This window comes from Alnus glutinosa, chromosome 10 (genome assembly GCF_958979055.1).
Source record: "Alnus glutinosa chromosome 10, dhAlnGlut1.1, whole genome shotgun sequence".
In the NCBI taxonomy this organism is placed as follows: Eukaryota; Viridiplantae; Streptophyta; class Magnoliopsida; order Fagales; family Betulaceae; genus Alnus; species Alnus glutinosa.
The window spans coordinates 19,679,571-19,707,375 of NC_084895.1; the positions used below are offsets into that span (position 1 = coordinate 19,679,571).

Consider the following 27,805-nt stretch of genomic DNA (forward strand, 5'->3'; position numbering starts at 1 on the left):
GTTGACATATTATCTAAGAAAGCTAAATACAATAAACATAAAAGCATCGAATCTTCTTAAAAATAAAAATGGATAATTACACTTAACCCCCCTGATTTATCCACGGTGTGGCGATTTACCCCCCAATGTACCAAAATTGGTACATGACCCCCCCGAACTTGCCAACGTGTGGCAAAATCAACCTTCCGTCCAATCAACCGTTCGTTTGGACGGAAAGTCGGTCACGTGCAAGTCACGTGACTTGGGGAGGTTCTCTGTCTTAAATGGTCACGTGACTTGCACGTGACCGATTTTCCGTCCAAACGAACGGTCGATTGGACGGAAGGTTGATTTTGCCACACGTTGGCAAGTTCGGGGGGGTCATGTACCAATTTTGGTACATTGGGGGGTAAATCGCCACACCGTGGATAAATCAGGGGGGTTAAGTGTAATTATCCCAAATAAAAAAAAAAAAAAATGGGGCACTTTCTGGTTTTCCCTTTTAAGAGCCCAACCGATCCTAAAAAACAACCACCTCCTCAGCCCAACACCACCGTTGGATTCCGCCAATGGCCACATGCCAAAAAAAAAAAAAAAAATATCTCGCTCCCATAAAAAAACAACCAAAAATCACAGTCGAAGAATAGCTAAAACCCAATTCGGCGTTATCATCATCTTCAATTCGGAGACTTTTTTCAAGCTCTAGGTCGGATGACGAAGGATATGCTGTGGGGAAGAATGATTATGTGTTGCAGACTCTGGTGGTGGGCGGTGGAACTGGGAGTATGGGTGGTGGTTGTGGTGGCAGAGGATCAGATGGTGGAGATGGAGGTAATAATGGTGGGTCTGGGTCTTTTGAAGGTAATAATCATGAGAGTGATAGGCCTACTATTGCTGCCTAATTCTTTTGTGAAGAAATTTTTTATTTGGAATCCTACTGTTTCGAACAAGGAGGGAGCGGAGCTAAAAGCGGAATTGAAGGGGAACAAGAAGGAAGGAGTGAAGATCGAAGGAGAGGAAACAGAGTGAGACAGAGAGAGAGATAGTCAGAGCGAGAACGGCAAGACGGGTGTTTAATTTGTTTTAAAAGATCGGGTGGTTTGATGTTTATTGTATTTTTTTATATTTTTATGACTTGTCCACTTATAATTGGCTGCTATAAAATGAGGATTTTATGGCCTTCTTATAAAAGGTATTCTCTTTAACTTATCCTTTAACAATCAAAATCCAATTTTTTGTTTTTTTTTCATGTTCATTTCATTCACTCATTTGTTGTTATTACTATTAAACTGTTCAACATTGCCCCATCCCTCTCTTTATATTTTTATTTCCACTCACCGTTTTCTCACTTGTTCTTTCAACTCACCGAACACTTCCACTCCTCTCTTTATTTTACCATAATTTTATTTCTTTTATTATTATTATTATTATTATTTTCTCTTCTTTCCATTTCAAGTTTTTGTCATTCACTCCTCTCTTATCCTCCAAAGGATGCACATTAATTGCCCCTCCTCCTTCTACTTTATATTTTAATATTATATTAGGGAAAATTAAAAGTAGTTATAAATAGCAAATGCTTGAGGACTTGTTTCTAGCACCAAAGAAAAGCCACACCATTTCAGTTTGACATAAGTGAAGAAAAAGAAAATATGGCCAGGACTCCAATTTTCATCATTTTCATTCTCTTCACAATAACCGGTAAGTGATTCAATAATTTCTTTTTAATTATATATAGCTCAAATATTCTCTACCTTTTTTTTTTGGAAAGGTATTATTCTCTAACTTTTATATTAGGCATGCAAATATAGTTTTACCAAAGATTTTGTGCATAGTTTTCTTTGGACAGAAACTCCTACAAATCAACCTCTAAAAACGAAACACCCATTAAAACTATTAATTAAAGAACACAAATTTCTTACAAGTTGGTTTATAGGAAACTCATACAAACTGACGACATGTGTCCTTTAAGCAATTAAGAAAACATGTGAAAAGCACATGCAATTCAAAAAAATATGTACTTCTTACATGCAAACGACAAATGTCACTATTAGAAGTTGGTTTGTAGAAACTTTCCTACAAACCAGTTTGTATGAAATTTCTATCCTTAAAAAAACATGTGAGAAGCATATGCTAGTAAAAGAAAATATTGTTTCTCACATGTTGAGGACGCACGTCACTTTTAGAAATTGTCATATAAAAAATTTCCTAGAAAACAATATGTAAGAAATTTGCGTCCATTTTTGATATATGGAGTTGAAATTTGATCTATTTTTTATTATTAATTTATTTAATTTAATTTAATTTATATATATTTTTTAATGATTTGTTCATATGATAGCATCAACACAAGGCTTTGTTACCCTCTGTGAGAAAGATAGTCAAACGTACCATGGGCCATGTAGTTGGTCACCGGGTTGTGATGATGGCTGTAGGAACAATGAGAAAGCCTTCTTTGGGAAATGTAAGGGCTATCACTGGGGTTTTCCTAAATGTGTATGCTATTTTTACTTTTGTTGAATTCCTACAACCTAGGAGATGCATGATTTGGGTGTATTAATTACGAAAAATTTGAGTACTTCAGTGATCTTTGAGTACTTCATTGATCAAAGATCACGAGCATAAAACTCTTATATCATAAAGCATAAAATTCTACAAAATCATAGTCGCATGCTATGATCTTACAAACTCATAGATACAAATAAAATTCTTATAATGAAGTGCTCTATGTGACTTACTCAAGGTCTTCATCATTCCTCCAAGCCAGCAGAACATGCCTTGGAATCATCTTGTTCTTCTTCTTGTCATGAGCTGCATTTCCAGCCAACTGCAGCACTTTCACACACATTTGTGCAAAATGACTTCATCATGAAGAATAAAAAACAGAGGTTGAAATTGAAGCAGTACAGAAAAGAAACACCGCTACCTCCTTTGCAATCAGACACAAATACTAAAAACTCCAAAATATTAAATAGCCATTTGGATTAGTTTCAGAAATTTATGAAAGGTCAAACCCACATGGAAAAAAGTAAATCCTACAAAATTTCCACATTATCTCGGAAAATTTACCAAATGGAACAATTGGTTCGTCCAAGAAAAATCAGCTACTATTAATGCAATGTACACATTTTCTGTCCTACATTTCAATGAAAGCAGACATTCATTTAGCCGTTTAGGGCAATAAACACAAACATCAAATACCAAACTATAACAGACTCACGAATTTCCGAACCGAAATGTTTGCCTAGTGAGCAAAACAACCCACATCTAATTAATCAAAATCACAAATCTGAGAGCTATGGCAAGTAAAAGCTTAAAAACCATAGAGACAAAAAGAGTGTGTGGTATTACTTCAGCAACTAGGTACTCAAGCACGGCGAAACAATATCAGTAGAATAGAAAAAGGAAAGAAAATAGGAAAACAAGAAAAATAAGTAGAAACAATACCATGTTCTAAAGCACCCTAAACAGAAAATGAAACAAATGAATACAGTATAATTGCAAGTCAAACAATCAGAGAAGGGAAAAAAAAAAGAGACATAAATTAATGGAACAGGCTGTGTAGTCTGGGGCTATACAGATTGTTCTTTGTTCTTTTTACATTGAAAGTTGAAACTGGTATCATCTTTTCTTAGAAAAGAGCAAAAGAGAGTGATATTTACAATTCATAGATGCTCTCCCTACTGTTTGGAACTTCAAAATCGAGTACGCATAACATTGAAAGAAAAAACATATATCAAATTTTTTTTTTTTTATAAGTAAGAATTCATTAAAAAGCGCAGATATTGAAAACCAATCTATTTGATTTAAATGGAAAATTGAAACCCAGATATTGGCCAACTTCAACCTACATTTGGGCATGATTTCATTGTAAAACAAGAGAAATAAGGCACTAAGCAACAAATAAAAAGGGATTATCAACAACACAAATCTACCAGCCTCGTCTACTCAGACTTGTTAGCTTCCACAGCTTTGTTACCCAATCTGTTCCACATTGTTTTGAACCAACACCCTTGATTTTTGCTATTCAACAAGGGAATACACTTACTAGCTTACAAGCCGGTTCACAGTAATACCACCTGGCCCCCTAGCTGACCCAATCAATTGGGTTTTTCATGTGTTTTCAAGGTGTGTAATGTAAGTCCATAGTCCCTTTGGAGCAAGGGGGGAATGTTTTGTCATTTTCTGTCAATTTGCTCAGATAAGTTCTAAATGCAGAGCAGAACACAGGAGATTGATAACAAAGACTACATTAAGGAAAAACATTTTTTTTATAAGTAAAGACAAATATTATAAAAAGCATAAGGAACCCCTAAGTACACAAATAATACACAACAGGAAGCACCCAATTAAAGCTAGCACAAGAAAGACAGTAGACCCAAACAACCCAAAACAAACAGAACCCACCCAAGGAAAACCCAAAACACACAAAAAGCTTCCAAACCCAAAGCCCACAAACACCAACAACCCTCAAACCCGAAACCCACACGAAGCAGTCAGCACTAAAAAACGTATGCCTTCCCTTTCCCACGCCTAGAGGACGTGCTCTACATTAAGAAAAAAATATTCTCGAGAAGAGTGCCATTGAACAATGGGTCATGTCTGTCGTAACTCATGATCGATCATTGTAGTCTCTATATTCCATCACAGAGAATTGAATATGCAAATGAACTATCAAAAGACAGATCTCTACTTCATTTCACAAATCAAAGCCCCCCTCCTCTTTCAGCATGTTCGAAATACCAATTTTTAGTCATCAATATGAAATGCCCAAAACAGAGAGAATTGATCTTAGAGATAAGAATCAGTGAGAGTGGAAAAATCGGAGAGAGAGAGAGAGAGAGAGAGGGAGAAGTAGGAGAATGAGCTGCAAGAGAGACAATAATACCTGAGATGTGAAAACCCCCACGGCAATGGTAAAGGGAAACTCATAAGCCAAAGCCAAAGAGAGATGAGATCCTTGCGAGTGAAGGAGTTGTGCGGAGCAGAGAGAGAGAGAGGAGACTTTGAAGTTGAGCAAGAAGGAGAATTTGAGAAGGTCGGGTGTGTCGATTGAGCGTGAAGGAGAAGGTCAGGTGTGCAGAATGCGTGAGACTATGAGAGGGGGAAATGGTGTGCAGGAATTTATTTTTTTTTCTTTTTTTTTTTTAAAAAAAACAGAAACCATTTTACGTTGGTTAAAAGATGTTATTCTTGTCAACCGAAAATAATTTCGGTTTGCCTAAGATTTTCAGTCATACCAAACACCGGGAAATGGGTAAAACGTTTATGTCAAAACAATGGGGCCTTAGTTGCTAGTATATGATTCTTTGTTTCAATTTGTGCTTGTATAACCAACTCTACAATTTTTGCACCTTGTATATCCCAATTGGATTAAAAACCCAATTGCTTTCTTTGGAATCTACTCCAAAACATAATACCACAACTCTTTGCAGATGAGCCTGTGACTGCAATAGAAAACTTAAAGCATCACACATACACAGAATGCATACGCATAGAGATGACACCACAATATCAACAAGCTTAGAAACATACCCAAATACGGCACATTAAATCCAATGGATTGCTGGCCAGGTATGCTAAGTTCACATGTAAAATGACAAACAAGAAAACATAAGCCATATCTAGAAGTTCTAAGTTCAATAATGCTACCCGTTTCTCTATATGCTTCGAGGATGATCTTGTTAAGAGACTCAAAACTGTCCAAAGACTCAATTTCATTAAAATCTCATAATAGGCCTAATGTAGGACAACTACATGGCAAATTCTCAGGGTGAAAATACGGGCGGATAATAACCGGCCGCATGCGGATGCGATTAATAACCGCATCCGCATTCCCTTTACATATAATATATTTAGTTAAATTCACTAAAACAATGTCGTTTTGAATTTGATATGTTTCAGACCTTTAAGTTATTTTAGGATTTTTTTCACAATCATCTCAAAATCATATCTCACTACATTTACTTTTTTTTTTTCTTTTTTTTGGGTAATCCAAATCCCGATTACTCTATGAGATATTGACCATCTATGGCTGATAATCATGAATTGCGTGACAAGTGAAATCTTAATTTATTTAAGCTTCCATATAATAATAACCACATTATTTAATCTTTCATATAGATTTAGATAGTAATCCAAACTACCTATTACCTCATATGTGGAAAGCGGATAATAACCGCATTTAATAACCGTGCAGATGCAGATATTTAAAAGTGATACCCGCATTATACGGATGCAGATATTGCTAATAATTATATCCGCATTTTCACCCCTAGCAAATTCACTGGGCACAAAGTGCCTTGTGCATTCAGCACATATGCCAAAGACATTAAGCACATTGAGAAATAGACACTCATGATAGAATCGTCTTGGTGTCAAGCTAGGATGTTCCATCACTCATAAAAATAGGCTGTGAGCAAAAACAAAAGCCATACAGATCAGTCATTGCCTGCATTTCAGGGTCATTTGTCTCTTCTCAGGGGTGGTACGGAAGTGGGAGTTCAAACACAAGTGGCGATATGTGAGTTATGATTTTGTTTGGAATCTAAAAACTATGTCATAGCATAATATTTGATACTTTTGTCTTGGACATCACATTGTCCATGTCAAAACAGAGTAAGATAATACAAATCCAATGCCCAATAACTTACTTTTTCGCCATACAATACCTAATAAATTGAAAATGCTTTAACTGCCAACTATGACACGCATCAAATTGGAAGTCAAAATGTTACAAGTTTCCCATCCCGCGTACCTTCTCAGACTGAAATGCTAAATGAAGCAGACATCTTACCCTGATATACCTTCAACAATTGAGGAACATCATCCTGAAATCTGATCACAAACTTCTCCAAAAACACCCTCTCACTCGGTAGAAAGACAGTCCCCAAGGCCAAGTTATTCTTGACCAAACCCTTGGCTAGCAAAATTTGAACAACCGACCACCGAGGGATTATTCTTTTTTCCAAGCTTAAATTTATAACTGCAGGATTTGTAGCAACATCTGTTGATGTCCAACCACTTTTGTTCACAAGGAAATCCATTGTTTTCGTGATATTCTCTTCTGAAGCTAGCATACAATTTGGAAGCCTTTTAAAAGTTGCGAGGGCAATGTCCCTTGACCAACCCCACCTCTTATAAAGCTCCAATCTTGATTCCAGCTTTGGTTTACTCATCTTCAATAATGCTTGGATTGCCAGGACAAACACTGTTTTTAAGGGATCGAATCCCATTTCCGTAACCTGGTTGGCAGCCTCAGCAAACCTAGTATGCTTAATAAACGCTGTAGAGGGATAATTACTTACCAAGAATGAGATTGTAGATAGAGGCGCTCCAAGTTGTCTCATAAGTGCAATGTTAGGAGCCATAGTATTCGTTACATCGCATAGAAAAGCACGCGGTGAGCGCTTGAAAGTTGTCAGGACTTTCTCGTCAACAAGTACAGTCTTAAGGAAATCATAGGACCCGATAAGACGTTTCTTTAAGTTGGTTTTGAACAGAAATGGGTTTGAAGAAATGATGGTAGTGAGGTCAGAGCTCGAAACCCCAATGGAACGGATAAGCTCAATCTTGGGCAAAAGGGTCTTCTCAGGGTGAGCTAATAGAACCCGTGGATGACTCCTGACGATTTGGGAGATCTGAGCATTGCTGAATCCATTCTCTTTAAGAACATTCAGCACTGAGTCTGGTTTCTCTGGGTTCTGAAATACTACGCTCTGGGATGCTAAAATTGCAGATTTTGCGGACAACCCACAAGAGCTTATGAGGTAAGACACTGCAAAAGAATGTTTTTCCTCTTCTGGTTTTTCATTAGATTCAACTAAACTACCTACTGATGTAAACGATTTGACAATAAAGAAACCATTTTGCTGAAGAAAACCCAAATGGGTCCTCCTGTGTTTGAGTACTAGTAGCTGTCTTGAACAGAGAAAACCAAACATAACTGACTCACCAAAATATTTCCTGAGACAGCTTCAACTGGGCTCGCCTCCTCGAATGGTTTGATTTATCCTTCGGAGAATACTGGCTTCTGAATTCTTCATGCGCTTCTAATCTGAGGGGCGCTTGAGTTCCATCAAAACGGTGTAAAACAATTTAGTCCAACCACACTGGATCCCTCAGCCAATCACCCACCCTTCTTCCTTCTTCACGCCCAACCTCAACCACCATAGTCGTCACTGCCAAGTTCCTCAACCCCCACCCCCCACTCTATCCCTCCCTAAGCCCTTCTGAAACCCATGTCAGCCACTTTTCACCCCTTTTCCAGTCCCCAACAACAGTTATGAGGGAGCAAGGGATTGAGTGCGGTTAAATCCAGATGATTTTCAACCTTATGATTATGTTTAGATGACGTGGTTAAATCCAGAGGTGAGCCGCTCCTGATTTAATTGGTTGCTTAATTTTGGATTAAATTTTTTTATTTGTCTAAATTTAAGAGAATTCATGCCGATAATTATAAGAGCATTTATGAGATCCACGTAATTAAATAAAAATTTAACTGTCCAACCACTTATCTGGTCAGGTGGGTCCTATAAGTGGTCTCTCACAAAAATAATTTTACATATAGATTAAGTGTCCAACAAAAAATGAGATGGCTTTTAAAATTACTATTAGGATTGTGATTAATTAAATGGTGATTTTAAAAGCCGCATCATCACAATTACTCTTCACAATTACCTGTCCGAAAATCTCTTAAATTCGGACAAATAACTTGAAAGGATACTCATCCAATTTTATTTGCCTAACAGAAGATTTTCATGTTGTAAAATTGATCCCATGCCTTAATTAGGTAGAACTTTGTTAATTTAATTTACAACAAAAATCAACTAAGCCTAAGCCTATTGTCTCTCTTTTATGACTTTTAAAATCACTATTAAATTTTGGGATGAATGATTATTAAATTTTGATCCAATGTTATTTTTAAAAGCCATTTCACTATCCGGTTAAGTGGGTCCCACGAGTGATCTCTTACAATCACCTGTCCGAAATCTCTCAAAACTTGGACAAATAATTTAAGAAGATGTTAAGCTGATTTTATTTGCCTGACAGAGGATTTTTCATGTTGTAAAATTGATCCCTGCCTTAATTAGGTGGAACTTTGTTAATTTACTTTACAACAAAAATCAACTAAGCCTAAGCCTAAGCCTAAAGTTAGCACAAGAAAGACCCAAACAACCCATAACAAACAGAACCCATCCAAGGAAAATCCAAAAAAAACATAAAAAGCTCACAAACCTAAAGCCCACAAACAACGACAACCCTTAAACCCGAAACTCACACTCAGCACTCAGCACTAAAAAACATGGGCCTTCCATTTCCCACGCCTCAATGACATGCTCTACATTAAGAAAAACATATTCTCGAAAAGAGTGTCAATGAACAATGGGTCATGTATGTTGTAACTCATGATTGATCATCATAGTCTCTATATTTCACCACAGATATTTGAATATGCAAATGAACTATCAAAAGACACAGATCTCTACTTCATTTCACAAATCAAAGCCCCCCCTCCTCGTTCGGTATGTTCGACATACCAATTTTTAGTCATCAATATGAAATGCCCAAAACTGAGAGAATTGATCTTAGAGATAAAAATTGGTGTGTGTGAGAGAGAGAAAGGGGTACGAGAATGAGCTACAAGAGAGACAAGAATACCTGAGATGTGAAAACCCCAACGACGATGGCAAAGGAAAACTCATAAGCGAAAAGCCAAAGAGAGACAAGATCCTTGCAAGTGAAGGAGTTGTGCGGAGTACAAAGAGAGAGAGAGAGAGAGAGAGAGAGAGAAGGAGACTTTGAAGTTGAGCAAGAAGGAGAACTTGAGAAGGTTGGTTGCGTGGATTGAGTGTGAAAGAGAAGGTCAGGTGTGTAGATTAAGCAAGACTATGAGACGAGAAATGGTGTGCATGAATTTTTTATTTTATTTTTTTTCAAAAAAAAAAATAGAAGGTTAAAAGATGTTATTCTTGTCAACCGAAAATGATTTCGGTTTGCCTAAAATTTTCGATCGTACCAAACATCGAGAAATGGGTAAAACCTTTATGTCAAAACAATAGGGCCTTAGTTGCTAGTATATGATTCTTTGTTTCAATTTGTGCTTGTATAACCAGCTCTACAATTGTTGCACCTTGTATATCCCAATTGGATTAACCACCCAATTGAAAAGAAATGAACTGAATGAGAATTCTGTATTATTAAAAATGCTTCCTTGCTTGCATTACAACGTTATATTCTAAGTATTATATACACAAACTGTCCTAAGTTACTGTTGTTGTATACATGGTAAATGGTGTCAAATAAAAACTAATAATGGACATGAATAATATTGATTTGCTAGGATGCTGATTGTCTTTCCTCTTAGATGGATATGATATCCTTGACCATTGCAAATTGTTCCTTTCCTTGTTGAGCAGATATTGCATGATAATTGCTGGATGGTGATGCGTATGATTCTTTCCTTTTGTGGTCTTGACAGTTTGGAGCTGGAGGCACGGCATTCATGGCTGGATGTGTTGAATATGGTTTAACATCTCCTCTCAAGCGAATGGGCGCGGAACAGACATGCAGCTTCTCACAGAGCATTAAGAAGCGAGGGGCAGTGAGGCCCTTGGTAAAAATGTCAGCTATTTGATTGAGGGTGGAGATATACCGAGTGGTGAGATCCTTGCGAACTACTTTCTCACGAGAAGTGATGGTCCACCTCAATGTGCTTCGTGCGTGTATGGTAAACATGATTGGATGCTAATGAGAGGGCACCAAGATTATCACACCAAAGTGTAGGTGGGATGTTGAGTGGGAGACGAAGCTCTTGGAACAGCATGCGCAGCCAATAGAGTTCGACGGTGGCAAAGGCCATGGAGCAATATTCAGCCTTTTTACTGGATTTGGAGACGACCGGCTACTTCTTGGCGCTCCAACTGATGAGACAAGGCCCTAGAAAAATAGCATAGTTAGTGGTGGACTAACGATCATCTGGGTCCCCTGCCCAGTCCGAATCACTATAGGCATTCAGCTGCAAGGAACCTTTGCAAAAGAACAGGCCGTGGTTGATGGAACCTTTGAGATACTGGATGACAAATTTTGCTGCACTCCAGTGCACAGATGTGGAGCTGTGCATGAATTGGCATAGCTGATACATAGAGAAGGCGATGTTAGGGCGAGTGAGTGTGCAATATTGCAAAGCACCTACAACTTGTCGATGCTCGGTGACATTTTCAAGGGGGTCACTATCATGCTAAGAGAGCTTGGATCTTGGTGGCAATGGAGATTTTACAGGCTTAGCTCTTACCATGTGAAACTTCTCAAGTAATTCGGCAATGTACTTCAACTGAGAGAGGTGAAGTCCAGAAATAGAGCGGGTGACATGAATACCCAAAAAGAAATGTAACGGACCAAGATCTTTCATTGCAAATTCCAGCTTGAGCTTGTGAATTAAGTTGTTGATGGCTGAGAGGTTGTTCCCTGTGACTATAATATCATCAACATATATTAGAAGAAACAAGCATACATGAGAGGTATGGAAGACAAAGAGGGAATGATCCATTTGAAAGGCAGTGAAGCCGAGATGCAGGAGAGTACTGGAGAGCTTGTTGAACAAGGCACGGCGTGCCTGTTTGAGGCCATAAAGAGCCTTCTTGAGGTGACAAACATGGTTAGGAAACCTGCTGTCAATAAAGTCAGGGGGCTGTTCCATGAAGACCTTTTCTTCAAGAGAGCCATACAGGAAGGCGTTGGAGACATCAAGCTGCTGAATAAGCCAGTCAAAGTGAGTGGCAATGACAAGGATGGCTCGGATTCTGGGAGACTTGACAACCAAACTAAAGGTTTCAATGAAGTCAATGCCATCTTGTTGTTGGAAGCCTTTGGCAACAAGTCGAGCCTTGAAGCGATCAAGAGTACCATCTACTTTCTATTTAACCTGAAACACCCATTTGTTGGAGTTGATGTTTTTGTGAGGAGGCCAAGGGCAAAGTTCCCAAGTTTGATTATTGATCAAGGCAGAAAATTCTTCACTCATGGCTTGAAACCAATGAGGGGATTTAAGGGCTTGGGAGAACCGAGAAGGTGGGGTAGGCGGGGGTTGCGTTGTGGTGGAAGGGATGTTTGGTGGATGAATATAGTTTGAAGCCAGAGCATTTCTTTGGTTGGGTGATGCCAGCCTTGGACCTAGTGGTCATTGGATGAGAGGGAATGGGATCAGCTGGCTGGAAGGTTGTGGTAGTAGGAGGAACATCTGGCAGGGGTGATGAGGTTTGGGCAGGAGGCTTTATAAGAGAAGGAGAGGGCAGCTTAGGTTCTGGCGAGGGATAGTCTGATTTAGGAGTGGGTGCAAGGGTGGTTGCCGAAGTGATGGACTTGGGAGAAGCCGAGACGGTTGAGTGTGGTGAGTGAGGCTGCAAAGTAGGAAGAGTGGCAGTAGCAGGTGTAGCAGTAAAATCGTGAGAAAAGGGCAGAAAGGGCCGATTAAATGTGGGAGAAAGATTACCTTGCGTCGTGGCAGAGGCAGCAGCAGCAGGCTACAGTGAAGATGGTGTCCAATCTTGAGCAGGGAAGGTGCCTTCATCAAAGACAACATGATGACTGAGGTAGACTCTTTTGGTGGAAGGATCGAGACAACGATAACCTTGATAGTTGGAACTGTAACTGATAAAAATGCATTTGAGAGAACAATACATGATCTTGTGACTGTTATAGGGACGAAGAAGGGGATATCAAGCACAACCAAAGACTCGAAGAAATGAGTAACCCGGATTTTTCTTTAACAAGGCAGCATATGGGGGTTGGTGGTTAAGGACAGAACTAGGCATTCTATTGATTAGGTACATGGCTGTGTTGAATGCATCTACCTAATAAGTTTGAGGGAGTTTGGATTGAGCAAGCAAAGCAAGGCTGGTTTCTACAATATGCGTATGCTTGCGTTCAGCCAATCCATTTTGTTAAGCAGTATAGGGACAAGAGATCCGATGGAGAATACCATTAGAATTGACGTATTGGGTGAAGTGATGAGAGGTGAACTCCCCACCTCCATCAGATTGGAAGGCCTTGATTCATTTGGATAGAAGATTCTCAACAAGACATCTAAATTTCACAAAACAATCAGAAGTAGCGTCGGATTTCTTATGCAAAATGGAAAAATCCATGAAAATCTGGTGAAGTTGTAAATAAAGATCACATAGTACTAGCAACCACCAATAGAAGAAATTGGTGAACTCCATAAATCTGAATGTATTAATTCAAAAGGTTCAAGAGTTACATTATTGGAAGATTTGAAAGGAAGACACTTGCTTTTAGCCAATTGGCAAGGCTTACATAGTGAGGGTCGGCTGGAAGAAGCAAGAACAGACACAAGACCTAGACTCTTAAGTTTGTCAACAATGGAAAATGCAAGATGCCCTAGTCGTCGATGCCATACAAGGAGATCAGCAGTGAGTCCTTGGAAGGCAGTGAGCTTTTGGGCTTTATTGGTTGATTTGGAGAGAAAAATTGGATAGAGACCATCCCTACTGAGCCCTTGCAAAAGTGTCTGCCCCTTGAGGTTGTCCTTCACAAAGTAATGAATAGTAGTGAGTTTAAACCAACAATGATTATCTAAGCAAAACTTTTGAATAGATAGTAGATTGGCAGCAGCCGTGGGATAGTGAAAGATATTGTTTTAAGTGGAAGGGTTTTTGTGAACTATAAAGAGTAGAAGAACATGTACTGGTAATAATCAAACATGTTCCATTGCCAACAGCCACCTCTTCATCACCTTTGTGGGGTTCTTTGATGGAGAGGTTGACCAAGGCAGCAGTAATGTGATTGTTAGCCCCACAGTTAGCATACCAAGGCTGTTCTTCTGCATGGTCTTGATGGGAGTTTGTTCTTGCTGTCATGGCAACAAGTTGAATAGGTGGACTCTTCCCTTGATATGAATAGTTTATCCGGTTGTAGCAATCTAAGGCTTGGTGGCCAGATTTGCCACAAATCTAACAGGGTGCTCAAGAACCATGGGAAAAATTGTTAGAGCCAGAAGCATGATTTTTGGAAAATGAGTTACCTCGAAAAGGAATGTGTTGAGTGTTGTTGCGAGACTGGCTGGAAAATCTTCCTCTGTTTGGTTGGGAGGCAGGGCCATGGGAGCCATGAGGCTTTGGCTTGTGAGATTATAAGGCAAACTTGCCTAAATCTGTAGGAGATGACTGTTGCTGCTAATGCTGTCCAAGGAGCATTTCATGATTAAGTAGGTCCATTTGAAAGTCATCAAAGGAGGCAGTAGAATCTCGATTGATGATGTTATAAGTTGTAATGAATCCGATGTAGGATGAGCTGAGGCCACTCATGAGATAGGAGATCAAGTCATCCTCATCAACTGGTTTCCCCACTGCATTGAGTTGATCAGCCCAAGACTTGGCTTGAAGCAAATATACTGAGCAGGTTTGAGAACTTTGCTACAAAGATTGAAGTTGTTTCTTCAAATAAGATGTTCTTGCCTTCGATTGAGATGCAAACTAAGAGGCAAGAGTGGTCCACACCTGTCGAGCAGTGTTTAATCCATAGATGGAAGACAATACACTATTGGACAGTGTTGTGGTGAACTAGGACACAATATATTGGTCATTTTTCTGCCATAGTGAATGTACAGGAGAAACATTGAAGGTTAGTTTTCTTGACTCATCACACAGAAATTTTGATGGGCATGACTCAGTGCCATCCACAATACCCATTAGTTCATAGCTTTTGAGAATGAGGGTGAATTGAGATACCCAATTCAAATAGCTACCGGGTCCTTCTAATTTCTTGAAGGAAAACGAAGTGAAGCTAGGAAGTTGGAGAGTGGTAGTAGCGGAATCTGTGGATGAAGAAGCCATTGGAGGATCTGTGGTGTTAGCCAAGAGGCTTTGATACCATGAAAAGAAATGGACTGAATGAGAATTATGTATTATTGAAAAATGCTTCCTTGCTTGCATTACAATGTGATATGCTAGGTATTATATACACAAACTGTCCTAAGTTATCGTTGCTGTATACATAGTAAATGGTGTCAAATATAAACTAATAATGGACATGACTAATATTGATTTGTTAGGATACTGATTGTCTTTCCTTGTACATGGATATGATATCCTTGACCATTGCAGATTGTTCCTTTCCTTGTTGAGCAGATATTGCATGATAATTGCTGGATGGTGATGCGTATGATTCTTTCCTTTTATGGTCTTGACAGGTTGGAGCTGGAGGCACGACAGTCATGGCTGGATGTGCTGAATATGGTTTAACACCAATTGCTTTCTTTGGAATCCACTCCAAAACATAATACCACCCCTCTTTTCAGATGAGCCTGTGACTGAAGCAGAAAACTTAAAGCATCACACATCCACAGAATGCATACGCATAGAGATGACACCACAATATCAAGAAGCTTAAGAACATACCCAAATACGACACATTAATTCCAATGGATTGCTGGCCAGGTATGATAAGTTCGCATGCAAAATGATAAATGAGAAAACATAAACCATATATAGAAGTTCTTAGTTCAATAATGCTACCAGTTTCTCTATATGCTTCGAGGATGAACTTGTTAAGAGACTCACAAATTGTCCAAAGACTCAATCTCATTAAAATCTCATGATAGGCCTAATGTAGGTCAACTACAAGGCAAATTCTCGGGGTGAAAACATAGGGGAATAATAAGCGGCCGCATCCGCTATTTGCATATGCGAATGTGGTTAGCAAAAACAGGGTACGCAAATGCAGTTAATAACCGCATCCGCATTCCCTTTACATATAATATATATCATATATATTTAGTTAAATTCACTAAAACAATGTCGTTTTGAATTTGATATGTTTCGGACCTTTAAGTTATTTTAGGATTTTTTCACAATCATCTCAAAATCATATCTCACTACATTTACTTTTTTTCTTTTTTTTGGGTAATCAAAATCCTGAATACTCTATGAGATATTGACCATCAATATAATCATGAATTGTGTGACAAGTGAAATCTTAATTTATTTAAACTTGCATATAGTAATAACCGTATTATTTAATCTTTCATATAGATTTAGATAGTAATCCAAACCGCCTATTACCTCATATGTGGATAGCGGATAATAACCGCATTCAATAACCGTGCGAATGCGGATATTTAAAAGTGATACCCGCGTTATGCGGAAGCAAATATTGCTAATAACTGTATCCGCATTCACATTTTCACCCCTAGCAAATTCACTGGGCATAAAGTGCCTTGTGCCTTCAGCACACATGCCAAAGACATTAAGCACATTGAGAAATAGACACTCGTGATAGAATCGTCTTGGTGTCAAGCTAGGATGTTCCATCACGCATAAAAATAGGCTGTGAGCAAAAACAAAAGCCATACAAATCAGTCATTGCCTGCATTTCAGGGTCATTTTTCTCTTTTCAGGGTTGGTACGGAAGAGGGAGTTCAAACACAAGGGGCGATATGTGAGTTATGATTTTGTTTGGAATCTAAAAACTATGTCATACCATAATATTTGATACTTTGTCTTGGACATCACATTGTCCATGTCAAAACAGAGTAAGATAATACAAATCCATTAACTTACTTTTTCGCCATACAATACCTAATAAATTGAAAATGCTTTAACTGCCAACTATGACAAGCATCAAATTGGAAGTCAAAACGTTACAAGTTTTCCATCCGGCGTACCTTTTCAGACTGAAATCTGACATGAAGCAGACATCTTACCCTGATATACCTTCAACAATTGAGGAACATCATCCCGAAATCTGATCACAAACTTCTCCAAAAACACCCTCTCACTCGGTAGCAAGAAAGTCCCCAAGGCCAAGTTATTCTTGACCAAACCCTTGGCTAGCAAAATTTGAACAACCGACCACCGAGGGATAATTCTTTTTTCCAAGCTTAAATTTATAACTCGAGGATTTGTAGCAACATCTGTTGATGTCCAACCACTTTTGTTCACAAGGAAATCCATTGTTTTCGTCATATTCTCTTCTGAAACTACCAAACAATTTGGATGCCTTTTAAATGCTGCGAGGGCCGTGTCCCTTGACCAACCCCACCTCTTATAAAGCTCCAATCTTGATTCCAGCTTTGGTTTACTCATCTTCAATAATGCTTGGATTGCCAGGACAAACACCGTTTTTAAGGGATCGAATCCCATTTCCGTAACCTGGTGGGCAGCCTCAGCAAACCTAGTATGCTTAATAAACGCTGTAGAGGGATGATTACTTACCAAGAATGAGATTGTAGATAGAGGCGCTCCAAGTTGTCTCATAAGTGCAATATTAGGAGCCATAGTATTCGTTACATCGGATAGAAAAGCCCGTGGTGAGCGCTTGAAAGTTGTCAGGACTTTCTCGTCAACAAGTACAGTCTTAAGGAAATCATAGGACCCGATAAGACGTTTCTTTAAGTTGGTTTTGAACAGTAATGTGTTTGAAGCAATGATGGTAGTGAGGTCGGAGCTCGAAATCCCTATGGAACGGATAAGCTCAATCTTGGGCAAAAGGGTCTTCTCCGGGTGAGCTAAAAGAACCAGTGGATGACTCCTGACGATTTGGGAGATCTGGGCATTGCTGAATCCATTCTCTTTAAGAAAATTCAGCACTGAGTCTGGTTTCTCTGGGTTCTGAAATACTACGCTCCGGGATGCTAAAATTGCAGATTTTGCGGACAACCCACAAGAGTTAATGAGGTAAGACACTACAAAAGAATGTTTTTCCTCTTCTGGTTTTTCATTAGATTCAACTAAACTACCAACTGATGTAAACGATTTGACAATAAAGACACCAGTTTGCTGAAGAAAACCCAAATGGGTCCTCCTGTGTTTGAGTACTAGTAGCTGTCTTGAACAGAGAAAACCAAACATAACTGACTCACCAAAATATTTCCTGAGATAGCTTAAACTGGGCTCCTCGCCTCCTCGAATGGTTTGATTTATCCTTCAGAGAATACTGGCTTCTGAATTCTTCATGCGCTTCTAATCTGAGGGGCGCTTGAGTTCCATCAAAACAGTGGAGAACAATTTAGTCCAACCACACTGGATCACTACTTCTTCCTTCTTCACGCCCAACCTCAACCACCATAGTCGTCACTGCCAACTTCCTCAATCCCCACCCCCCACTCTATCCCTCCCTAAGCCCTACTGAAACCCATCTCAGCCACTTTCACCCCTCTTCCAATCCCCAACAGCAGTGATGAGGGAGCACGGGATTGAGTGCGGTTAAATCCAGATGATTTTGAACCTTACGATTATGTTTAGATGACGTGGCTAAATCTAGAGGTGAGCCGCTCCTGATCTAACTGGTTGCTTAATTTTGGCTTAAATCCCTCCAAAATTATTTGTTTGAATTTAAGAGAATTTCGGTAGGTAATTATGAGAGATCATTTATAACACTCATACGACGAAATAAAAATTAAATCATATTAATTTTTAAAAATTAAATTTTATTCACAACATAAAAGATATTAAAGTAAAATAATATAAAAATATTTTTCAAATATTTGGTGCATAGGATTCCGGCAAAAGTGGCTGGAATCCGGCGCAAAACAGCCAGATCCTGGCCAGTAGACTAGAAGCCGGTCGTCTTGGCTGGATCCCGACCATAACGGCAGGATCCCAGCCAAACTGGTCGGAGATTAAGCCAGAACGGACAGATCCGGCCAGAATGGTAGAATCCTTACAGGTTCCCAGCCATTTGGCCGACGATCTGACCATTCCGGCCAGATTCCGGATAGTCTGGCTGGAATCTGGCACAGTACCGCTGGAATCCAACGATGATAGCCAGACGTCACCGAATTCCGGCATAATTTTTCAGGGTCGGTGCCAGAATTTGACTTGTCGAAATCCGGCGATAGTCAACTGCTTGAACGTAAAAGTTGACTGTGTCGTTTAAAAGAGAGTCAACTGCGTCTGTCATCTACAAAAAATGATTTACGCTTTTAAAAAGCATAAATCATTTTCTAAAATTTACTAAACATTTTTAGTCAAACGAAAATCATTTTTCGGTTGACCATTATTTTTGCCCCTATCAAACATAGAAAAATGTCGAAATCATTTTTCAGAAACCATTTTACACTGAAACAAACAAAGCATGGGACATAAGTTTGAAATATAGAATTACTCAGAATATAGTTTTGCTTTTCTTATTGTTTTCAAAGAAAATAGAAAAGAGAAAGAGAATTGAATCAAAATATATCAAAATTTTCTATTTTTCGTGTTTTGTTGTTAAAGATTTTAGTATAAATACTTTCGCTTAACTACTTTGGAGGAATTTCATGACCAAATTTCATGAAATTACTCTTCCACTTTTGAATTGGCATAAAGGGAGAAAAACAAAAAACAAAAACTTGTGGGTGTTAATTAAATCTATGAAAGGCAATTAATTGTTTTTATGGTAAACAATTGCTACTATTCAGATTTAGATATTGTAAGTTAAAATTATTTGTGCAATATAACCCTACAAATCCAACTCCTTTGAGATTTCATGCCAGTATGTGGTTGCTGGAGTTCAAGAACTCATGTTCTTCACAAATCACAATGGCAGAAGAGGGATTGAAATGCAACAAAAAATCATTGTTTGAGAATAATTACTCAACTAAATGAAGCTCAAAATTCAGATGTTTATGTTATGGCCCAATCGACTTTTGTACATTATAATTTGTAGTTACTGTTTCTTCAATATATTGAAACTTGAAATTCAATATATCAGGCCAAAGCAGCTTTCAATATAATCTCCCATGTATGTCCATTATTTTCTGCACAATCACAAACATTTTTTAAGTCAGACTTAAAAAGCCAGTAGTATTATATATGTGACTGCATAAAAAGATCTACTGCTATTAATCATTAAATCCATGTAATTTTTCATCATCCATGATGCTTTTCTCAAATCAGAAAATTTAATGGTTTTATCTTTACATGTCTTTTGAATAATGCTAAGGATTATTTTTTTTTATCATTTTAAAGTTGATGTGGCTTTTAAAATCACTATTGGATCAAAATTTAATAGTGATTCATCCTAAATTTAATGTTAATTTTAAGAGTCACATTAATTTGAAAGAATAAAAAAATGGTCCCTAACATTACTCATATACTTTAGTTAGATAAAATATTACACTTTCCACTCATGTTTGCCATAAAAATGGAAGAACCAATATCGACATAAGAATATTTGAAAATATAACGAAGTTTTAAAGAAAAAGGCTTCACCCTATCTATGAAGAAAAAATGGTTGCATTTAGGGTTTTCAATAAAAAAAGAGGGAGAGATTTTTACAAGAAAAAATGGGTTCATGTCATACACACAGATTGTTAGAAGGTTTTACTTGCTAGGTAGTGGACTCATAAGTTCCACCTGTAAAATTAACAATTGTTAATTTTACAGGTATAGCTGGGTTGGAAGCAGATGAGCCTCAGAGGTACGACCAATATGACCCGTAGAGCAACAAGTTCTTAACTTTTGAGAAGCTGAAGGCGGGAGATTAACTTTTAAAGACTTGAGGTTTGTTTTGGTTATTGTATAGTTTTTGTGAAACTCAAGAACAATGCTTAGATAAGTATATTAAACTAATTCTTACAAAAGTTCTAGATTGAATGAAAGTTATGTTCATAATCGTGCTCTGCTTTTTTAAAAGCTGAGTTTTTTTTTTTGTTTAAAAAAAAAATATCAAACCCATTTTCTGCAAAGTCATTTATATAGGATAGTTGTACTGATATGTAGATATTACGATTAATGCAATTATCCAGGTGGGGAGCTACCGAGTTACTCCTCGAGGCTTATTTTGTGCTTCACCCACCTCGTTAACTGGTCTTCAAGGAGAGTAATGCTAGAAGTGCTTCACCCACCTCATTAACTGGTCTTCAAGGAGAGTAATATTAGAAGTTATAATCATGTCCCTCCAAAACTAAAATCATTATTGAATTTTAATTCAATTGTAATTTTGAAAGTCTCATTAATTTTGGAGGGATGCACAGGATATAATTATGACGTTTATAATTATTCCTTCAAAGGCGGCTTAACCATCCCAAAGGAGCCAAGGATTGGTTCGGCAACCCTCACTAGTCCATCCCAAACCAAGCTATAGGGGGTTGCCGACTTACCACTCCGAGATCCATTTCTTAAACTCATACTTATTTATCTATTATCATATCTTTTAGAAAAATATTCTCTATGTTAATGCCAAAACTATTTGAAGATGTTGAGTTATATGGTTTGCATGACAAGATATGTGACTAAAATATCTCTTCAATATGCAACAAACAAAGGGGTATAATGACGATTATCAAAAGCCAGAGAGCTAAATTATAATTAGAGCATACATCAAAGAGATAAATTTGAAAAATATAGCCCAATGAATCCACTAGTACCTAGAAGGGGGGTTTAATAGGTATTCACAAATATAATGTGGAATTTAAAAATTTATCATCACACAAACCATTACAAAAAAATTATGAAGACAAGCGACCCACGTTACCTCTATTACATTAGCTCTCCCAAAATATCTGGACAATTCTTCTACTTGATCTCCTTTTCTAGAACTTCAGTAGACTTTGATTGTTGTTGATGAACAGTAATGGTTTACAGCAAAGGCTAACAAAGAGAAGCAATTGAAAGCATAAGAACATGAGTTTTTCTCTCTTAGCACATAAAGAAATATGCTCTTTGTTCACTGGAAATAATGCCTCCTTTCTCTTGAAAAATCGTATCCCAAAAGCCCTTACATAGACTTGGAAAATTAGCCCTCAAATCTGAAATGCAGTTTTCCAAATATTGCAGATTTTGGGTGCTTGTTTGGACGGAAAGTGAGGAGCAAGTAAATTCCTGACAAAGACAAATCAGTGGTAAATTAAAAATAATTTATACAAACAAACAACAAAAAACAAGATCCATCCTACACCCAGATTGCATACAAATGAAAAAGAAGCAAATCGATTGACTAGAGAAAACTAAGCCTTCTTTGGAGACTTGGGCTCTTTGGCAGCCTTGTCCACCGTCTTCTTCGGCAAGAGAAGAGGGTTGGTGTTGGGAAGGACACCACCATGAGCAATGGTAACACCTGCAAGTAACTTCCCAAGCTCTTCATCGTTCCTCCAAGCCAGCAGAATATGCCTTGGAATGATCTTCTTCTTCTAGTTGTCACGAGCTGCATTTCCAGCCAACTGCAGCACTTTGACATACATTTATGCAAAATGACTTCATAATGAAGAACGAAACATAGAGGCTGAAATTGAAGTAGCAGTACAGAACAGAAAAATATCAAAAGAAAAGAAACACCACCACCTCACTTTGCAATCAGACACAAATACTAAATACTCCAATATTAAATAGCCATTTGGATTAGTTTCAGAAATTTATGAAAGGTCAAACCCACATGGAAAAAAGTAAATCCTACAAAATTTCCACGTTATCTTGGAAAATTTACCAAATGGAACAATGGGTTCGTCTGAGAAAAATCAGCTACTATTAATGCAATGTATACATTTTCTGTCCTACATTTCAATGAAAGCAAACATTCATTTAGCTGTTTAGTGCAATAAACACAAACATCAATTACCAAACTATAACACAAACCCACGAATTTTCGAACCAAAACGTTAGCCTAGTGAGCAAAACAACCCACATCTAATTAAGCAAAATCACAGATCTGAGAGCTAGAAACAATACCAAGTTCTAAAGCACCCAAAACAGAAAATGAAACAAATGAATACATCATAATTGAAAGTCAAACAATCAGAGAAGGGAAAAACAAAGAGACATAAATTAATGGAACAGGGAAACCTTGACACCAGTGATAATATCAGGCGGTGTAGTCTTGGGCTATACAGATTGATCTTTGTTCTTTTTACATTGAAAGTTGAAACTGGTATCATCTTTTCTTAGAATAGAGCAAAAGAGAAAGTGATATTTACAATTCATAGTTGCCCTCTCTACTGTTTGGAACTTCAAAATTGAGTACGCATAACATTGAAAGAACAAACATATATCAAATGGAAAAATCAGATGGAGAAAAAAGTAGTCCATTGAAAACAAGATATTGGCCAACTTCAACCAACATTTGGGCATGGTTTCATTGTAAAACAAGAGAAAGAAGGCACTAAGCAACACATAAAAAGGGATTATCAACAACACAGGTCCATCAGCCTCGTCCACTCAGACTTGTTAGCATCCATAGCTTTGTTACCCAATCTATTCCACATTGTTTTGAACCAACACCCTTGATTTTTGCTATTCAACAAGGGAATACACTTACAAGCTTACAAGATGGTTCACAGTACTACCACCTGGCCCCCTAGCTGCCCCAATCAATTGGGTTTTTCATGTGTTTTAATGGTGTGTGATGTAGGTCCATAGTCCCTTTGGAGCAAGGGGGGAATGTTTTGTCATTTTCTGTCAATTTGCATAGATAAGTTCTAAATGCAGAGCAGAACACAGGAGATTGATAAAAAAGACTACATTAAGAAAAAAACATTTTTTTTTTTTTAATAAGTAAAGATAAATATGATAAAAAGCATAAGGCACCCCAAAGTATACAAGTAATATACAACAGGAAGCACCCCAACTAAAGCTAGCATAAGAAAGACCCAAACAACCTAAAACAAACAGAACCCACCCAAGAAAAACCCAAAAAAAACACAAAAAGCTCCCAAACCCAAACCCAAAGCCCACAAACACCAACAACCCTCAAACCTGAAACCCACACGAAGAACTCAGTGCTAAAAAAGGTGGGCCATCCCTTTCCCACACCTAGAGGACGTGCTCTACATTAAGAAAAACATATTCTCGAAAAGAGTGCCAATGAACAGTGGGTCATATCTGTCATAACTCATGATTGATCATCATAGTCTCTATATTCCATCACAGAGATTTGATATGCATATGAACTATCAAAAGGTACATATCTCTACTTCATTTCACATATCAAAGCCCCCCTCCTCTTTTAGTATGTCCGAAATACAGATTTTTTGTCATCAATATGAAATGCCCAAAACAGAGAGAATTGATCTCAGAGTTAAAAATCAGTGAGTGAGAAAAATCAAAGAGAGAGAGAGAGAGAGAGAAGTACGAGAATGAGCTGCAAGAGAACAAGAATACTTTTTTTTTTTTTTTTTTTATAAGTATATTCAAAAGGCGCAAAGGGGCGCAACCCATAGTACACATGACGTATACATGAAACCCCTAATTTAAAGAAAAAAAGAGAGTACCTATCTATAAAATCAAAATAAGAACAGTCATGCATTAACTGAAATTTCTCTCTCCACATAAACAAGAATACTTGAGATGTGAAAACCCCAACGACGGTGGCAAAGGAAAACTCAAAAGCCAAAGCCAAAAAGAGACGAGATCCTTGCAAGAGAATGAGTTGTGCAGAGCAGAGAGAGAGAGAGAGAGAGAGAGAGAGAGAGAGAGAGAGAGAGAGAGAGAGAGAGAGAGAGAGAGAGAGAGAGAGAGAGAGAAGGAGACTTTGAAGTTGAGTAAGGAGAACTTGAGAAGGTCGGGTGTGTGGATTGAGCGTGAAGGAGAAAGTCAGGTGTGCAAGTTGAGCGAGACTATGAAAGGGGGAAATGGTGTGCAGAAACTTTTTTTTTTAAAAAAAAATGGAAACCAGTTTACACCAGTTAAAAGATGCTATTCTTGTCAACCGAAAATGATTTCGGTTTGCCTAAGATTTTCGGTCATACCAAACACTGGGAAATGGGTAAAACCTTTATGTCAAAACAATGGAGCCTTAGTTGCTATTATATGATTCTTTGTTTCCATTTGTGATTGTATAACCACCTCTACAATTTTTGCACCTTGTATATCCCAATTGGATTAACAATCCAATTGCTTTCTTTGGAATCTACTCCAAAACATAATACCACCACTCTTTGCAGATGAGATTGTGACTGTTGTAGAAAACTTAAAGCATCACACAACCACAGAATGCATACACATAGAGATGACACCACAATATCAACAAGCTTAAGAACATACCCCATTACGGCACATTAATTCAAATGGATTGCTGGCCAGGTAGCCATATATAGAAGTTCTCAATTCAATAATGCTACCAGTTTCTCTATATGCTTCGAGGATGATCTTGTCAAGAGACTCAAAACTGTCCACAGACTCAATTTCATTAAAATCTCATAATAGGTTTAATGTAGGTCAACTACATGGCAAATTCTCGGGGTGAAAATACGGGGTGATAATAACTGGCCGCATCTACTATCTGTGTATGTGGATGCAGTTAGCAAAAACAGGGTATTAATCGCATCCGCATTCCATTTACATATAATATATATTATATATATTTAGTTAAATTTACTAAAACAACGTCATTTTGAATTTTATATGTTTAGGACCTTTAAGTTATGTCAAGATTTTTTTCACCATTATCTCAAAGTCATCTCTCATTACATTTACTTTTTTTCTTTTCTTTGGGCAATCCAAATTTCAATTACTTTATGAGACAATAATCCTTTATGTCTGATAATCGTGAATTTAGTGACAAGTGAAATCTTAATTTATTTAAACTTTCATATAGTAATAACCATATTATTTAATCTTGCATATAGATTTAGATAGTAATATAAAACGCCTATTACCTCTTATGCGGATAGCGGATAATACCTGCATTTAATAACCATGCGGATATGGATATCTAAAAGTGATACCTGCATTATACAGATATTGCTAATAACCATATCCGCATTCGCATTTTCACCCCTAGCAAATTCACTAGGTATAAAGTGCCTTGTGCCTTGAGCACACATAGCAAAGACATTCAGCACATTGAGAAATAGACACTCATGACAGAATCGTCTTGGTGTCAAGCTAGGATGTTCCATCACACTTAAAAATAGGCTGTGAGCAAAAACAAAAGCCATACAAATCAGTCATTGCCTGCATTCAGGGGTGGTACGGAAGAGGGAGTCAAACACAAGTGGCGATACGTGAGTTATGATTTTGTTTGGAATCTAAAAATTATGTCATAGCACAATATTTGATACTTTTGTCTTGGATATCACATTGTCCATGTCAAAACAGAGTAAGATAATACAAGTCCAAGGCCCAATAACTTACTTTTTGGCCATACAATACCTAATAAATTGAAAATGCTTTAACCGCCAACTATGACACAACAAATTGGAAGTCAAAATGTTACAAGTTTTCCATCCGGCGTACCTTCTCAGACTGAAATGCTACATGAAGCAGACATCTTACCCTGATATACTTTCAACAATTGAGGAACATCATCCCGAAATCTGCTCACAAACTTCTCCAAAAACACCCTCTCACTCGGTAGCAAGAAAGTCCCCAACGCCAAGTTATTCTTGACCAAACCCTTGGCTAGCAAAATTTGAACAACCGACCACCGAGGGATAATTCTTTTTTCCAAGCTTAAAATTATAACTTGAGGATTTGCAGCAACATCTGTTGATGGCCAACCACTTTTGTTCACAAGGAAATCCATTGTTTTCGTGATATTCTCTTCTGAAACTACCATACAATTTGGATGCCTTTTAAATGCTGCGAGGGCCATGTCCCTTGACCAACCCCACCTCTTATAAAGCTCCAATCTTGATTCCAGCTTTGGTTTACTCATCTTCAATAATGCTTGGATTGCCAGGACAAACACCGTTTTTAAGGGATCAAATCCCATTTCCGTAACCTGGTGGGCAGCCTCAACAAACCTAGCATGATTAATAGACGCTGTTGAGGGATAATTACTTACGAAGATAGAGATTGTAGACAGAGGCGCTCCAAGTTGTCTCAAAAGTGCAATGTTGGGAGCCATAGTATTCGTTACATCGGATAGAAAAGCACGTGGTGAGCGCTTGAAAGTTGTCAGGACTTTCTCGTCAACAAGTACAGTCTTAAGGAAATCATAGGAGGGGATTAGACGTTTCTTTAAGTTGGTTTTGAACAGTAATGTGTTTGAAGCAATAATGGTAGTGAGGTCAGAGCTCGAAACCCCTATGGAACGGATAAGCTCAATCTTGGGCAAAAGGGTCTTCTCAGGGTGAGCTAAAAGAACCAGTGGATGACTCCTGACGATTTGGGTGATCTGGGCATTGCTGAATCCATTCTCTTTAAGAAAATTCAGCACCGAGTCTGGTTTCTCTGGGTTCTGAAATACTACGCTCCGGGATGCTAAAATTGCAGATTTTGCGGACAACCCACAAGAGTTTATGAGGTAAGACACTACAAAAGAATGTTTCTCCTCTTCTGGTTTTTCATTAGATTCAACTAAACTACCAACTGATGTAAACGATTTGACAATAAAGGCACCAGTTTGCTGAAGAAAACCCAAATGGGTCCTCCTGTGTTTGAGTACTAGTAGCTGTCTTGAACAGAGAAAACCAAACATAACTGACTCACCAAAATATTTCCTGAGATAGCTTCAACTGGGCTCCTCGCTTCCTCGAATGGTTTGATTTATCCTTCAGAGAATACTGGCTTCTGAATTCTTCATGCGCTTCTAATCTGAGGGGCGCTTGAGTTTCATCAAAACAGTGGAGAACAATTTAGTCCAACCACCATAGTCGTCACTGCCAACTTCCTCAACCCCCACCCCGCACTTTATCCCTCCCTAAACCCTCCTGAAACCCTTCGCAGCCACTTTCACCCTTCTTCCAATCCCCAACAACAGTGATGAGGGAGCACGGCATTGAGTGTGGTTAAATCCAGATGATTTTCAACCTTATGATTATGTTTAGATGACGTGGCTAAATCCAGAGGTGAGCGGCCCCTGACTTACCTGATTGCTTAATTTTGGATTAATCTCTTCAAATTATTTATTTGAATTTAAGCGAATTTGAAAAAATAATTATAAAAAATTACTT

The 27,805-nt window shown here is 38.0% G+C and overlaps 2 protein-coding genes and 1 long non-coding RNA gene across 10 annotated transcripts; 1 reads left to right on the plus strand and 2 right to left on the minus strand.

Moving 5' to 3' along the window:
- Positions 1-1,575: 1,575 nt before the first annotated feature.
- Positions 1,576-2,565, plus strand: LOC133879994 (uncharacterized). The gene is made up of 2 exons (XR_009902169.1): positions 1,576-1,677; positions 2,318-2,565. It is a non-coding gene; the product is annotated as an uncharacterized LOC133879994 (long non-coding RNA).
- Positions 2,566-2,631: 66 nt separating this feature from the next.
- Positions 2,632-27,596, minus strand: LOC133879989 (uncharacterized). 7 transcript variants are annotated; one of them, XR_009902168.1, is made up of 3 exons: positions 26,145-27,596; positions 21,887-22,135; positions 21,331-21,797 (listed from the first exon to the last, which is right to left on the minus strand). XR_009902168.1 is itself a non-coding variant. In XM_062318833.1 (2 exons), the coding sequence occupies exon 1, from the start codon at positions 27,328-27,330 to the stop codon at positions 26,149-26,151; it is 1,182 nt and encodes a 393-aa protein (XP_062174817.1). In that variant the 5' UTR covers positions 27,331-27,596; the 3' UTR covers positions 2,632-2,803; positions 26,145-26,148. The 7 variants fall into 7 exon arrangements, 6 of the variants coding, with proteins under 6 accessions (XP_062174817.1, XP_062174815.1, XP_062174819.1 ...); XM_062318833.1 differs by lacking the exons at positions 21,331-21,797; positions 21,887-22,135 and adding an exon at positions 2,632-2,803; XM_062318831.1 differs by lacking the exons at positions 21,331-21,797; positions 21,887-22,135; positions 26,145-27,596 and adding exons at positions 2,649-2,803; positions 6,734-8,249.
- LOC133880165 (uncharacterized) lies at positions 14,878-18,147 on the minus strand. Of its 2 annotated transcripts, none has more exons than XM_062319059.1 (2): positions 16,658-18,147; positions 14,878-15,298 (listed from the first exon to the last, which is right to left on the minus strand). In XM_062319059.1, the coding sequence occupies exon 1, from the start codon at positions 17,841-17,843 to the stop codon at positions 16,662-16,664; it is 1,182 nt and encodes a 393-aa protein (XP_062175043.1). In that variant the 5' UTR covers positions 17,844-18,147; the 3' UTR covers positions 14,878-15,298; positions 16,658-16,661. The 2 variants fall into 2 exon arrangements, with proteins under 2 accessions (XP_062175043.1, XP_062175041.1); XM_062319057.1 differs by having other exon boundaries at positions 14,878-15,304; positions 16,658-18,145.
- Positions 27,597-27,805: the final 209 nt, after the last annotated feature.